Source organism: Camelus ferus, chromosome 7, assembly GCF_009834535.1.
Source record: "Camelus ferus isolate YT-003-E chromosome 7, BCGSAC_Cfer_1.0, whole genome shotgun sequence".
Lineage (NCBI taxonomy): Eukaryota > Metazoa > Chordata > Mammalia > Artiodactyla > Camelidae > Camelus > Camelus ferus.
Window position 1 is genome coordinate 29,492,624 of NC_045702.1, and position 16,549 is coordinate 29,509,172.

At 40.3% G+C, this 16,549-nt stretch overlaps 1 protein-coding gene across 9 annotated transcripts in view; it reads right to left on the reverse strand.

Moving 5' to 3' along the window:
* ST7 (suppression of tumorigenicity 7) overlaps positions 1–16,549 on the reverse strand; it is a 283,140-nt gene that overhangs the window by 164,232 nt on the left and 102,359 nt on the right. For all 9 annotated transcript variants that reach the window (XM_032483629.1, XM_032483637.1, XM_032483634.1 and 6 more), the window contains one exon: positions 918–1,000. In XM_032483629.1, the coding sequence (XP_032339520.1) occupies positions 918–1,000 (83 nt within the window). The remainder of the gene's footprint in view (positions 1–917; positions 1,001–16,549) is intronic.

The following is a 16,549-nucleotide window of genomic DNA, read 5'->3' on the forward strand; positions in this document are numbered from 1 at the left end:
CACTCTGGCTCCTTACAGGTTCAGGCTTATGAAATCCTCCACTGTTCTAGGTTCATCTATGCTCTTGTTCCACATTTTTGTGCCTTTCTCCTCTAAAAATTTCATTTTTCTACTTCTCATTCTCAACTTGGAAATCTTGACAGAAATCTTTTCTTGTCCCTCTCTCTATAATAATTAGTAATCACAGCATTATCGGTAGAGGAAAAAAAGTGTTCTAAAACCTCTTTCTCCTTAAAGGACTTCAATATAAATTTAACCATATTAGAATGATTCTACAAGTTTAGATGGTCCCTTTTAAGGTCACGTAAATTAATGACAACTACTTCAGGTGTTATAACATCACACCGATTACTACGTTAGAGCGTAAGGTAATGGAGCCTGAGAGACCATTATAATTATTGCTTCTTGCCTAGTCAGGATTTTTTTAAGGAAGCGATAGGGAAATAAATGTAAATTTTAAAAGCAAAGAAGATGAAGGGGAAAACTGAGAATTCCACATCCATGTCAATACATTTAAATAAACTGAGCTATACTTCTACTGATCTAGATTATGCCCAAAAATCCACTTTGAAGGGTAATAGAAAAAGTTTAGTTTAAACTGAGTCACTCATTTTACAGTATCTTAGACATCAAAATTTGACACAGAATTATGTCTTCCTTTATTTCCCATTTTGTTTACATGCTGTTTTTCCCTTCAACAAAAGTAATATATGACTGTTTAAAAATTTTTTTTCAAATATTTTAGAAATAAGGTGACCTGGAGAGTGAAAGGCCTCTGTCCATCCCCCTGCCCAACATACACATGTACAATCACTGCCAGCTGCTGGCGCGTACTCTTCCAGCTTTTCTCCTGTACATATATAACATATACATTAGTAATCAGCATATTTTTCAATAGGAAGGATTCCACCACTTACCAAAATAAGCCCTGATATTAGTGAGGAAGTGCCTGTCAGGGCCACGTAGAACTTCGGTGTTAACGTGTTCAAAAACATGCTCACTGAAAGAAAAAAAAAAAAGAGGGGGGAGAAGAACAGGGAATGTATGAATATGTCATCAGTAAAACCAATTCTCATTTTTCTTTCTGGTGCAATCATTTGTTTCTGGTGACAAGAATTATTAGAATCATAGCCAAGTGCCATTAAGATGGTTCAGCATTACACAGGCTCGGAATACTAGGTTTAAGTTATTCATCCTGAAGAAAACAACTACATACAAGAAGGAAGACCAGCTTTTTCATTTCTGCCCCCCAAAACTATTGTGAGTGACTTTCAAGGACTCATAGTCACTAAGGAGTCCAATCAAAGCTGTCAGTCAAGAACGGAAGATGCTCCCGTATGCTTTGTAGGACCCACACATCAGAGTCCTCGAGGAGCCAACAAGCAGTATTTCAACCTCAGAACAGATGAAAAGTAACCATGGTAAACACTTATTAAAGATTCTAGTGCTATAGTTACTCCCAAAAAAGAAAGGACAGGTTGACAGAAGTTAGCAAATACTAGTATAAAGGTTTTTTCAGCTTACTTACAAGATCGTTAGACTGCTCATCAAAATAATTGGATTCAATGAAGAAAACATGAAAAACAAACCACTAAAGATGAATGTGTACCAGCAGGCACCTTCCTGATCAGTTCCTGCCACTCGGTTCACATCAACTATACAGTTGATCTGGTTGCCCACTAAGTAAGGGTCACTTATACATTTTATAAGTATATTTTAAGTCACTATTTATATGTAGATATTGCACAAAACTTTGACTATTACCAAAACAACAACTGACCTAAAGGGCTTTTTGCCCGCATTTTCACATTTCTTTACTGAGTTTGTGTGTGGAAGGGGATCACATCCAGTCCGATTTTAAGATGAAGGACATTAGAAGTAGGACTTTTATGTCATTAGTGCAAAGGCTTTGGCATTTGTCCTGAGCTCAGCCCAGAAACCAAAGTCACCAACGTGAGCGGAGAGCCCATGCTCACTCATTCAACAAATGCTTCTCTCTGTTTATGAATGAGGCTGTGAACAAAGAATGGAAGCATGAATCAGACAAAGTTCCCATTCTCTAGAAGGCCAAAGTCTAGCTGGGAAACAGACAAGCAAACAAGCGATCACCAGACGTAGCCAGGTCCTGTGTAGGATTTTATGAAAACACGTAAAAGGTCTGCACCTCGGGCTGAGAGTCAGGAGATGTCCGGGAGAGTAAGCAGGAGTTACCCAGGCCAAAGTGGGCAGGAGGAGGAAAGGAGGGCAATGTGCATGGAGACACAGGGCCTTCTCTGAGTCTCTGAGGAAAGAGCACAGCCTTTCCAGGTGGGTGCACAGGTTGAGAAGGGAAGGAGCTTGGGCTCTGGACTCTTTGCAAAGGCACCGATGTGGAAGGGTGCATGGATTCCATCCTTCCTGGCTACCGGGCGTGCTCTCAATAAATCCTCCTCCCCCACACCCACTTCAAATGAACTGGTTTGATGTGCCTGCTGGTCTGCCATTTGCAATCACAAGAGTCTGGACTAACACAATGTGCTCAGTCAACAGTCACGACTTGGTTACGTGGATTCTTTCAAAGAGGCAGGGAAAGGCTGAGAAGGAGCGGTCCTCCCAGGGCCATGAGGCAAGAGAAGGTACAGCTGAGCTGAGGCGGTTCTGCTTGGTCATTTAAAAAAACCCAAACTGTGATTTGTCATTTCAGTCATAACAGTCAGTAGGAGGAGGCAGATTTCTCTTTTTAATTTTTTCTTTTTTGGTTAGGGGGACATAATTAGGTTTATTTATTAGCTTATTTTTATTGGCGGTACTGGGGATTGAACCTAGGACCTCGTGCACGGTAAGCATGTGCTCTAATCACTGAGTTATGCCCTCCCCACCCCAACCCGGGCAGATTTCTAAAAGGGAAAAAAAAATTAAACAAACAATCCTAGTTATAAACCTAGAGCTTGTAACTGCCAAGCTGATTCTGAGGTGCCTCAAATTCTCAAAATTCTCCTTCTCACACTATAAATAATCCCACATTTCCCATTATTTTTTTAAAAAGCCACCAAAATAGAGAATTCACTTTGTTATTCTGTAGTTAAGAACACTCAGATCTTTACCACATACTTTCCAGTAACTTTCTGGGGACAAACTGAAAATAGAAGTCAATAAAATCCATTTCTAAAAGAAGGGAAAAGAAGCGCCTGAATTTAAAGTGCTTTAGTAGCCCTAACTCTGCTCTGCTAACTACCCCACAACAAAAGCATAAAGCAGTGCAGGGAAAAGATTTTCTACAGAAAACAGCTGATCCACTGGAGATCAAAGACTCAAGAATTAAGTAAGTGAAAAAAATTGTTTGTTTCATAAAGAGAGAAAAATAAACATCCTATACACTCAGTTTTACCTAAGATAATATAGCAACCATAATTAATAATTAAAACATGCTACTTACTATATCCAGTTACAGAAAGCTACTAGAGTTGGGAGAAAGGATGGTGGACATTAAAAGAAATAGAGACACAAATGGGGAATGAGAGAAGTAGAAACAGAAACTTCAGAGAGTGGGAGGTGTTCATTTAATAATCTACTAATTTTATAGTCTTATTGGATATTCTGACTAAAGTCACTAAGACATGGCACTTGGCAATTCTGAGCATTTTTAGCAACAATTAGTACTCGCCATTTCAATCTATGTATTTAAAGTTTATTACAAAGTACCTTTACATATTAGAGAACTTAATTCTCACTTCAACTCCATGAGGTCAACAGTATTATTCTTCTTATTTCACAGCTGGTGGCTGGGCAAAGCCCTGAACCCCAGTCATCCTGCCCCACGAGCTCAGGGCATCATAGGGTACACATGAGGTTATTGCTGGAGAGCGTTAAGGAACAAAACAGCAAAAGCAAAACAGTAGTCTTTCATTAGAAAAGGAGAGGAAGCTCTAAATAAATGATACAAAAAGAGGGATGTTTTTAATACTGTACTTATTTTTACTGCTGGCCCTTAAAGGTAAGTCCACTGTGATCTTATCATCGGTGTGTGCAGCCCCTGGGGGGAAAGGCAGGAAGCCACCCTGAAGAGGGGTATCTAGTTAAAGATTCCCCTGTTAAGCTAAGGAGGGCTGTACACTGCAAACTGGACTACCTTAAACCTAGGAATACCTTGCCCAGTTTCATCCGGGTCACTAGCAATTATTTTTGAAAATATATGAGGATCTGATAAAGTACCTAAGAATTGGACCAGAGAACTGTGGGGTGTGTAGTTTGAAACAAAAACTGGATTTTCCTGAAATCCACAGACATATCAATATTACCTCCACAGCTGCTGGGGCTAAGGCAAAACAAATTAAAAAACAAAGAGGTAAAGACTCATCTAGCTTTGGCCAGAATAAATTCATGCAATAATACTAATGTCCTACATCAACCCAGACACAAAAATTAATAAGTCAGAAGACTTTTCATTTAATCCAGCTAGACACTCTAACAGGTCACTGATCAAAGAATATTGTGTCAGTTATTCAAGGGCAACCTCAGGGACTGTATCATGAGGCATTTTGAAGATGCTGAACTTTAACTTGGCACAATCTTCTCGTTTAATTAATGAGTAAATGGGAAGGAATTAAGCATGGCTCTGAGAAGAAACTAGACAGGAGGGATGGGTACATGGACTGAAAACTAAATGGCCTCTCTGGATCACAGAAGAGAGGAGGTAAGAAGATAACACAACAGGTCAACTGCGGGAAGTGAAGATTCATTCCTGGGAGCAGGGAACTAGGGTACCAGAGGGCTTACTCAGGAATGACACAGAAGGTCCCCGGAGGAGAATGACACGGGATAGCCCTGGAGGCCTATCTGTGGGAAGCCAGCCAAGTTTCTGGCCCTCATGACAGTAAGAGCCTCCCCCCATATTCTGCAGAGCACAAACAATTCCCAAATTACACTCCTGGCGAAAACTTTCTGTAAAACAGAGTGAGCACATAACCCTTAAGGAGTGTTGACTCCTTAAGAGATACTCCACCTCACACAGAGAAGACCTTGAGTGAAGAGGTTAAGGCAGCATCAAAGACTTGGAGGTGCTGATTAGAAAGAACTGAAGATGCATTGTGATGAAGTTCATGACACCCAAAAATATGGGTCTGCTTTGTCCTGTATTCCATTTAATGCCTTTAATGCAAAAATATGGCATGTGAAAAAATTAGAAAGTTATAACAATCAGCAATCATTGAAAAGCTTAGGAATGAAATCCCTAGGAAGAAGGGTAGACGAAGAAGAAAGAAGAAAGGAGAGGAGGAGAAGAGGAAGAGGAAGAAGAGGAAGAGGAGGAGGAGGAAGAAGAATAAAAGGAAGAGGAGGAGGAGGAGGAAGAAGAAGAAGGAGAAGGAGGAGGAAGAGGAAGGAGAAGGAGAAGAGATTTTGTGTAAGCATTATGCCTGGAAAAGAGAGCAGGGTTAGGGAACTTGGTCTCTAAATGTGAAACCAGCTGCAGTGCAGTGGCCCTGGGGAGGTCCCATGCCCTCTCAGAGCTGCTCCGAGGCTCAGATGAAACAGGCATTCCCTCATAACTTCAGTACATACTGGCTGAGTGCCCACCCTGCGCCAGACGCTAGGGATACAGCAACAAACAGAGCACGTCCCTGCCCCCAAGGGACTCACCAATGGGATAAGCAAATACACACCAGAGTGACACATGAGGGCACCCAAGGAATTAGATGATCAAGAAAAATGTCTGCCAAGAAAAAGCATCCCATGTGAGACCTGGAGGAAGAATCAGGAGCTATCCAGGTGAAATAACCGGTGGCTACAGGGGTGAGAGGACACTGCGAGGCAGAGCTGTAGGGCACTCCACATGGAGTACTGTGGCCAGGAGCCTGAAGGTGCATGCCCAGGGAAGGACCAGGAAGGAAAGTGCAGGTGCCACCAGGTTCTGTGGGTTCTGCGGAGGCACTGGAGGAGAATTACATTAGATACGTGAAATTGCTTCCTGCGGTGCCTGGCATAAAAATACAAGGAACCTTGCCTGACTAGTAGCGAATAGCCATTCTCAGATGAGACAAATTAAAGCAAGTCCACACTGTAACTCTAAAAATTAAAAGTGTTCGCTGCTATTTGGTCTCCTCCAAGATTATTTACGGAGGACTTCTCTCTAACGACTTCATGCAGTGAGCACAGGTACAGTGCAGCCTAACCAAAAGAATACTTAAGAAACAGAGGACTCTGGCTTCCTTACTTTTCTTAGTAAATAAATATAAGTAACATCTCAATACAAGTGAAAATCTGTAGTCCTGAGGCTGTTTCATTATCCATAAAAGAAGAAGAAGAAGATGTATCTTATAGGGTGTTGTGAGAACTGAAGCGCCTAACAGCAGACCTCATCAAATAATATTACTGTTGTTTTTATGTTTATGTTCCTCTTCCTTTTGTGATTGGGCATCTTACATTGCTACAGTGTGGGAAGCAGAGGAGACTGAGCTGAGTGTATAAATTACCACAGCAGTAGTAGCAGCAGTCATCTAGCATTTACTGAGCATCTTCCATGTGCCAAGCACTGTGGTACAGACTGCAGCCCAAGAAGTAAATCACCCACATTGTGATTTGTCCTTATGCTAAAATGGATGCCCTACAAAACAAATGAAGGGTCAGTTAACGGAAGGGTCCTTTTAACTGGATTCTAGCTGCCTGAGGTGGAACTAAACTCGAGGGTGAGTTTGAAGGCAGCCATTTCAGAAGGCAAAGAAATGACTGAATTCCAAAGTCTACCATGTGATCTGAAATCTCTGATCTCTGCCTTCCTGGATGCTGTGGGAACAATCACTTCAGCTACAGGCCACATGGGAATCACCTGCAATCCTGTTCCTTAGTTTTCTTCAAGTCCCCTTGTGGCTCAGGACATAAGCAATATTAAAGCCTAAACCCTAAAATAACCTAAGCATTCTGGTTTGTAGATGTTTTAACCGCAAGGGACGAACAATCAAGGGCACAATACCTTCCAGGCCCTGAGATGGGGACATCAAGGTGGACCATTTCATGCAAAGCAACATTTCTGACTTAGTTACAGAAAGTACACAGAGTTCTGAGCCTACAGAAAGCACAGCAAGGCACGTGCTAGTCTAGTGGGAACCCTCTACCAAACTGTTTTCTCAGACCTCCAGAATGGGTCAGGGAACCCACTGGAATAGTTTAATCCATCACTTGTATTCTTCTATGTGAGAATAGGGAATAGTCTCTTCTTTCATTTCATTATTCTTTCAACCCTACTAACCTCTCTCTTCCTTCCTTTCAGCTTCCATAAAGTAAGGCTGCAACTTCACTTCTGCCCTTCCTCACTTACCAAAGGGAAAGAGAGTGAAAAATGTAAGCTTTAATAGCTTCTTGAACACACAAGCTAATTTTGAACAGATTTCCAGATGACTGCATAGCTTTTAAAATTAAAAAACTTGCCCTTTTTCTCAGAATGACACTGTGGTGAGCAAACCCTAAGGTGCCTCCCAAATGATCCCTGCTTCCTGGTGTTCATATCTTTATGCAGCTCCCTCCCCTTGGATGTGGATGGGGTATGTGACTTGCTTCTAACAAACAGACGTGTAAGAGACTATTTTGGCAGCAGACATGCCAGAGATTCTCCTTGCTGGTTCAATGAAGTAAGTGGCCATATTGAGAAGCCTATGTGGCAGTGGACCCCAAGAAGCCTTTAGAGGGTGGCCTCTGGCCAACGGTCAACACAAAACAAGCCCTCAGTTCTAACAGCAACGATTTCTGTCAACAGCTTACGTGAGCTTGGAAGTAGATTCTTCCTCAGTTGAGCTTGCAGATAAGATCAGCCTGGTAGACACATTGATTACAGCCTGGTGAGATTCAGGGCAAAAGACTCAGCTAAACTATGCCTGTACTCCTGACTCACTGCGAGATAATAAATGTATGCTGTTTTAAGCTGTTATATTTGTGATCATTTGTTATGCAGCAATATAAAGCCAATACAGCCATGTACAATTCATGAAAGTAAAAATCCTTGTGGACATCTGATAACTCTGGCTAACTGCAGTAAGCCTAGAAAGGGTGTTACAATAAGCCAACTCTGTCTGCCCCGAGAGCTTCTTCTTCCTCAACTGTTCAGAAATAAAATGCAACTTCAAAACCCTGCTACTATGACAACATGTTATTCCACATGCTGATCTGTGATTGTCTTTGCAAATCCAATAATATTAAAGAAGCTCAGAGGAAATTTTTTTAAAAAAATATGGATCAAGTATCTTTGTTTTACCCTAGCAAATGATCTTTTTTGCCTAGGCACATTTCAAATATATATTTGCATATTCCAAAAAAAGGTCAGTTTTACATCTGTAAAATTGCATCAGTTCAACAGAAGATTAAAGCACACAGGGAGCACATTTTCTCATTTGTTCTTCTGCTTCCCCCATCTTTGTCCTTCACCTCTCATCTCCCTGGGCTCTGATAAGGTCTCCAGCTTTTATGCACCACAATTCCCTGGAAATATCCTGTGGCATTTATCCCTGAGAGGAAAAAGACATGGAAGTATATTTTTAGACCTGTTCTTATGGCAAGAAAGCCTCATAAATCACTGTGTCTACTTTTCCCTCTACCCTTGACGTTGCCTTGGCAACTTTACAGGTATACTGTTTCTGCTTTGCTAGGCACCTGACTCTGAAAAGTGGAGCTGAGCACATTCTTTCTTTTCTCAGCTGTAATCTGGGAAACTATATTCGAGCAGTGTTCAATCTTCATGGCTCCCTGTCCCTTGCTGGAGGAAGGCCATCTGTCAAGCCATGAAGGACTGTCCAAAGCCCGGTCACACACAAACCTCAGAAACCCAAAAGGACAAGTGAAGCAAGATCTCATATTACCTGTTCCCTTTTATTTATAAGCAGATTGATAATGAGGAACTATACCCTGGTCAAGAACATGAGAGAGATTTGTATAAGTCTTACTATATTTTTAGTTATTTAAAACATGCTTTAATTCAGGGATGAAAATGTATGAATCTTTTTGTTTCTCCTACATTGTTTAACATCAGGAAGAAAAAAATAAAGACATCTTTGCCTCTGATGGGAGAAAAATCTTCCCCACACTTATCCTGCAAAGAGACAGAAGCTTTGTGGAGATATGCTCCTCCAGCCTGCAAGTGCTCACTGTGCCTCCATCAGCCAGCACCCAGCACAGAGCCTGGTCCACAGAAGTACTCAATGTTTGACGAGCGCTGCATGCCTGCTTAAGGGCAGAGTGCTAGGTGATAAAGTTGTAACAACCATTCCCCAGGACTTCTGATTTAAAAAAAAAAAACTTCCTCTGTCTGGCAAAATTGAAAGTCTTTGATAGCTGTGACCTTGTCTTCTGGGGCATGTGTACGTGTCTGTTTCTATCCTCAGAGCACCTGTACAGTGTGTGATGCTTGTTAGGTAGACCGCTTGTTAGATGCGGTCTACACACTGATAAATCAAGAAAGTCCAGACATACTTATACATCCTCACACATCAGCAACACTTTGGCTGTGTGGAACCCTCAGAAATGAGTCATTTGGGATAGTTAAGGACCTATCCCATTAAAACCCAGACGTTTTTCTTTTCAAAGCAATTTTACAAGATAATCTTTCCAAAAGCACATTACATACTTGACTGCATCTTTAAACAAAATATCCAAAAAATATTTCAATCTTTAAGTGATGGCTCTAAGTCATCAAAATGAACAGAAACTATAGTACTGTGCAAGCATTCAGCAATGTTTTTAGAAACTATTCAAGTACTCTATGCCCTTTGCCTCCAAAATGAAGTAATCCCAGACTAATGTGTTTTTTTTTTCAGTTTTTTTATATCATTTTTGTCACCTGACATGTTATCAGGTATTAACTATTATTTGTTGTTGTTGTGTGTTTGCTTCAAACAGCTTTCTCTCCTCTTAAATATGCTACTCAAAACTCTATCGTCCCTTCAAAGGCAGATAAACAACTTTGGTCATTTAATAACTTTTGATGTTTAATATATACCCGACACTGTAAAATGCTGGGTAATACAAAGATATATAATACATAGTTCTTGTCTCACGGAGCTCTGGATTTCATGGAAGAGGCAGACATGGAAACAAATTAACAGGCAATTCTTATTCTGAGTGTTGCTCTGGAAATAGAAAGTTGGTATTCCTGAATCAGCCTTGGGCTGGGATGGGGGACAGAATGGGCATCAAGGAATGTTCCTTTGAGAAGACGGCTAAGCAGAGTCAAAGCATGTGCACTGGAACCATGTAAAACAAGACCTGTGATCTCCTGGTGGTAATTCTTGGATGCTCATCTGCATGTGCTATCTACATACTGGCCTTTTTTCCTTAGGGCTTGGTGGTTTGAGGAGTTGAAATGACTGGATTGCTGAATTCTAGAAAGGTCCAGCATCACTGTAGTGAGCCCTAATGCACACTGTCATGGAGTAGCTGTTATCAGCGTTAGATAAGAACACCCTCAGTGGTTCTTGTGTTCACACTAGAGTGCTCCAAAAGGCTCCTCTCAGAATCAGCCACGCAAAATGTCCTTGGACTTTTCCATCATCTTGAAAAAATTTTGATGTTATCAACTCTCGTTCACTGGAAATTATTTTTTTTTAAAGAAGCCTTAATGGTTTGTTTTAGAAAGATTACATGCTGCAAAGTTCATTACCTAACGGGCTGGAAAAGAGATAACTACATAAAAGGTTTCAAAATACTTGTGGCAATAAGCTCTCTGAAGAGATAATTGTTAAATCTAAGATGCATGGAAATAACTAAGAAAGACAAGAAGAATATTAGCAAGAGTAATGGAATAACCACTTATAATCTAAAACATCTTTAAGGAAATGCTCTTTATTTATTAATATTAGCTAGTTCATTCATCAAAAATATACTTAGCTTATAAAAAGTATAAGGCACTAAACTAGACACTGAGGTTGTAAAATAAAATAATATTGAGACTGACCTTGAGAAAGGAAAGTAAGATGCCCACACAAATAATGCAGAACAGAATATGAAACATGTCAGAAGAGAGTACAGATAAAAGCTAGAGGATGAAAATGCTGCTTCCAGCTAGAGGGATCAGAGAAGCTCAATTAACGAAACGTCCTTCCTCTGGGCTTTGTAAGGATAAGCTTTGAACATGAGGTTGGGGAGGAGAAAAGAGAGTGTATGGACCCCAGACAGCTATTACCATACACACAAAGGAACTGGGTTGGAGTACAGGGAGGATGAGGAGAAGCAGTGGGAGAGAAGGCTGGCTCCAAGCCAGGCCGAGAAAACCAAACTTAACACCACGGACAGTGAGAAGATACTCACCACTCACGGAGATGCGAGCAAGACAGATGCTTAGTGTGTAAAATGTACAGCTTTAGGAGTTATTTCAGAAGGGAGTTCCTGTAATACCACTAGGGTGGGAAGTTGGGCATATTAGATGTTGCAGAGATAAATTCAAGAGGATCTGGCTCTTAACAACGTGACATAAAGGGAAGACTTTAGAGGATGTCGGCAAAGTGAGGCCAGAGTCAAACTCCAAGTGGTTAAAGACCAAGTGGTAAGGAAATTACAGCAGCAAGCACAGGCTACTTCTACAAGAAGTCTGGCAGGAAAGAAGAAAGTTTATCATTAAGTGTGATTTAAGTTAAAAGAAAACATAAATAGCACCTTATGAGTTAGTAAGTGAATTAGGATTAAAACTCAAACCTTTATTCCACGGCAATAAGATTAGCCCTCCTAAGAAATCCAATACTGGTTCCTTCTTATACCAAACTTCTAAAGCTACATGGTCGATCACTGGAAATATGTCTAGTTTCTCTGAGATTTTTCTTTTTATATATGCCTTAAAGAACAATTAAAGCAGAGTGAAGCACTTTAATTCACACGATTTTGAGCTTAACAATTACACAAATGTATATTCCCATTTTATCACCTGGGATTAAATGACAAAACAAAAATAAGTTTACTTCCTAGTCTATCTATTCTGATTTTTTTCACTTTCTAATAATTTCCTTGCTCTGTTTTGAAATCCTCTACTAACTTATAGCTGAAGAGTTTGCCTCAAAGGAAGATAATAGTTTGGGGAAGAGAAGCAACTATAGGTCATGAGCTAGTAAAATTCAAATCTGATTTTAAGTTAAGTGTTTCTTTTTATTGTATTCTTCACAAGTTCAATGACTAATTTACTTCTCTTATGAGTGAAAACCCACCCCACAATAGAAGGCCCGCTAGAAGCTATGTTAAGGCTGTTTCCTTTTAGGTAAGGGTGCGTAGCCCACAGAGTGAGAAGCCACAGAGCAAACCACTGGACAGGCCAATACTTCAGTGTTCAGAGGCTCCGACTGCCTAGTTGTCCAAAGTAAGCCCTTGGATTCATTATTTTTAATTCCAGAAACTAGATTGGCTTTGCATTTGCATCAAATGACTGGTTACCATTCCAGAGGGCACCTAAAATTATCTCCCCAGGTCCAGGGCTAGCAGCAAATTATAAGTAGCAAATCACAAATGAACCCAGCTTTAATAATGTCTACACGTGACAGTCAATGGAAACTGTAACGCTGATATTTTCAGTATCAGTAAGCCAGTTTTTTTTAATCTATTAAAAGATGCATTTAAATTCCAGATGCCCTATGTTGCCCCTAATACAAATGCTCCCAATCCCAGTAGATGGCCTTTTTCTCCCTTTTGAATCTATTCTTACTGTCTCAAAATAGTTTTCAGACATGGTCATCCCTCACTGTGAAGGACCCATTCATATGTAAAGTATAAATAAAGAAAGAAATGTGCATGCTTTAATTAGCAATTGCCTAATGCCTAGTTCCTGAGGACTCAGCAGTTTACCTACAGGTGGATCAATAGCTGGTTAAAACCCAGGGGTAATGAGGCCACAGTCCTGGGTCTGAATGAGGCAGTGGACCTCATCCCAACGAATCCTGTGCCACAAACTCAGAAAGCACCTCCGACAGCTGAATTATAGACGAGTATTATCAGTGGGAGGCCAACTGCCACATTACTATAAAACAACCACATTTTAAAACAAAAACAACAGCAAAAAAGGATTAATTTTCAAAGTTATTTTTTCAAACCTTTTAAAAAACACAAAAATTTTTTAATCTCCCTCCACCTCTCACTCGCCAAAAAAAAAAAAAAAGAAAAGAAAAGAAAAGAAAAGAAAAGAAAAGAAAAGAAAAGAAAAAGAAAGAAAAACCAGGACAAAGCACTGATAAAGATAACCTGCACAGACTAAGTTTTCCTTAGAAATAATCGCTAACATAAAATCACGTAAACTGACAGATGTAGAGACTAACGCACAAAGAAATACTTTACTTAACTACTCAGTAGGTAAGTAAAGTAAGTGATTTGCAACAAAAGCTTCTTATCAGGCCATACTTCTAAATACTTGTTTCAGTTCAACAGTGTGGAGAGTAAGGCTGACCAATATTTACTCAGTAGAGGTACTGAGGGCTATTACATGTCAGGCACTATTTTAGGTGTTTAACGCATATCCTTAACCATGTGATCCCCACCACAGCCCTGCAAAGTACATTATTACCCCCATTCTCACCCAAGGACATCCAGCTATTAGCTGAACCTTGATTTACACATGTCTCTGCCTGACCCCAAAGCCTGTGCTCTTTCCTCTTGGGGACATACTTTTCTTTAAGGTAACTGGTATCACATTTTGGGGGACAAAACAGAGAAATGCCCAAGTTTCAGATTTACTGTTTGAGGTTTCCAAAGTTACTGCCTCTGTGTGGTACTTGCTCCAGAGCCCGGCCCTGTGGCTGGGTTCAGGAAGCCCTCTAGGATCTGAGACTGAGAGCAAAGAGCTGCCCCAAACCGCAGCCTCAGTTAGAGGCACACAGGCCCAGAGATGACTTCCTCTGAGCTGAGGGTGAGGGGGAAGGTGGCTGATCACTGAGCCATTCAGTACCACACAAACCTCACGTTAAATGACTCTGACTCTCCCCCAAGACTATCATTAGTAATAAAGGACGATGTCTGCATGTTCTGATGCTTCTATTCTGTATTCTATTCTATTCTGTATCTTGTCCATTTGCCTTACTAGAGGTCAAGACAAAAGGCCAGAACCACAGATTTCACCCAGAAAGAGACAGTACTGTCTAATAATGGTCAGGGGATAAGTACAGACATTGGAAGATCCGGCTCCTTTCTCTGATTCTTTGTTAGGCATCATTCGTTCCTCTTTATTTAAAATTACAGGTGAACATTTTCCAATGTTATAAAACATTCTTTGAAAACATAAGTTTAATGGCTGCATAATAATATCCCCTCCTGAAGTTTTTTTTTTAATAATTTACGTAGCCACTTCTGTTATTGGAAATTTAAATTGTTTCTAAAGCTTTTGATGTTTCCGATGGTATCACAAATGACAGTGACTATCCTTGTATTTAATGCTTTGATGGGACTCTCTAATAATTTCCTTAGAATGAATTCCTAGAAGTAACATTAATGACATAAAGATTACAAGCATTTTAAAGTCTCAATTCATATTGTCAAATTACTTTCCAAAATGGTTGTGCCATTTTCCATGCCAGCAGTGTTTGAGAGCACCTGCTTCATCAAACGAAGTATTATGTGTTCTCAAATTAGGAGTGAGGGAGAGAAGGAGGAATAGAGGGAGGGAAGACAGAGAGAAAGGAAAATAAAAAAAAGAGAAAGAAAGGAAGGAAGGTAGGTAGGTAAGGGAGGGAGGGAGTCATTTCTTTGATTACTGGATAAGCTAAAAACTTTTTCATGCTCATTTTCTCTAGTTTTTATTCTTTTCGGAACTACTGATTCGTGTTGTTTGCTTATTGTTCTATTGGAAGGTCACAGATTTACAGAAGCTCCTACTTTAGTAAGCATATCAACTTTTGATCTGTCATAGTTGATGCAATTTTTTCTCTAGGTTGTCTTTTAATTTTACGAGTTTTATTTTATTTCCAGAATTGTAACAGAACATTTTCTATTTAAAAAGACTGGGGACTCGGGATGAAAACATTAATCAGGAAAAACCCCACTATGTCCAGCTTACTAGAAAGTAAAACTGACTGGAATGCTCCTTTCCATCATCTAGCTGTCTTTGATCCAGAGTGTGAAAAGGACATTCCAGCAGTATTTGATCACACATGGAAAAACAAAACAAAAAGAACCACTCCGTGGACTAGAGTGAGCATCGCAGTGCCCTAGGCGAGTGCACAGCAGGCAGCTACGGCAGCCTGCTCCCACGCACAGGGCACAAATACCGCTCACCAGCAGGAGGGGGGTCTGCCGAGAGGTACGACATTGCATAAGAAGGCATGACTATTGGCTCAAGTGACGCCTGAGGAATGAAAAACAAACAGACACAAAACACAGAAATCATTAAAATGAACTATTTCTCAGACTTCATCACAGACAAAACCAGATTTAGAAATAATGGGAGTGTAGCAGGCAGACAAATCAACAGCTGCAGAGAAAATCAAATAATTTCTCAAAACAGGCAGGCAAGGGACTGAGCTGCTGAGAGGAAATACTCAGGAAAAAAACCCACTTGCAGAGTGCTGGTTGAAAACACTCTAAACAGCCTGCCCGAGGTGAGCATGGCACAGAAGCTCTTTCTCTTCTTGTCATGGAGCTCTGGTGACTCGTTGTACCCCCCCCCTTTCTTTTCCCCTTTGGTGTTTTTCCCCTTCCTTTCTTCTTTTTTCTTACATAGAGTTGCCATGTACTTGTCTCTTATTTCCTCTTTCTTAGGAATAACCACCATGACTGACTTAAACATTACAAAGATGGACACACCCAAATTAAAGAACAGGTATGTGTGTTCTAAAGCCAGGAAACAGAAAAAAAATGACAATCTAAAACTGATGTACTGATACTTTTGATCAAAGTAAAAACATAAAAATTATTTTTATATCCCCTCATTAAAAATAAAAACAGCATGTCGTGGCTCTGGAAAATTACAAAAACCTTCATAATCACAATTTTTAAATGGCTAATATTTTCCTTGGCACTGAAACTTGATGTTTAATAATAATAATAATGGCAGCAAGCATTTATGGGACCTTCCTTCATAAGACTCCCAGCAAGGGGTTAAATGCTTTACATTCATTGTCTTTGTTGATTTTCGCAACTTCATGGGGTGTTATTATTCTGCCCATTTTTACAGATAAAAATTATGAATATCAATTACTCAAGTCAGTTGTCCTAAGTAACACAGCTAGAAAGTGACATACCCAAGACATATTCAGGCACAACTGGCTGAGTTCTTAACCACTGTTCTAAGGGCACCTTCCACTGGAGGGACCCTACAGCAGCTCTCATCCAAAGTCTCCAGTGGGGATCGTTCCTTTCTATCTGCGCTCCCCTCAGTGATCAATCCTCCTTCCCCTTACCTAGCCTATCACTCCCTAACCTGTCTCCTTGCTGCCATCTCTCAGTACTCAGTCTAACCCAGCCCCTACCCTGCTACCTGACTCATCTTTTTAATACAAAGGAGCTAAACGGCTCCAGCTTAAAGATCAGTAACATGAGGCATGGCTAAAAACAGGTGAAGAAACAAATACCAAGGATGGTAAGTATCATTCCTTCATTAGGTCTTGTTTCTAGGCACTAGCAAAAG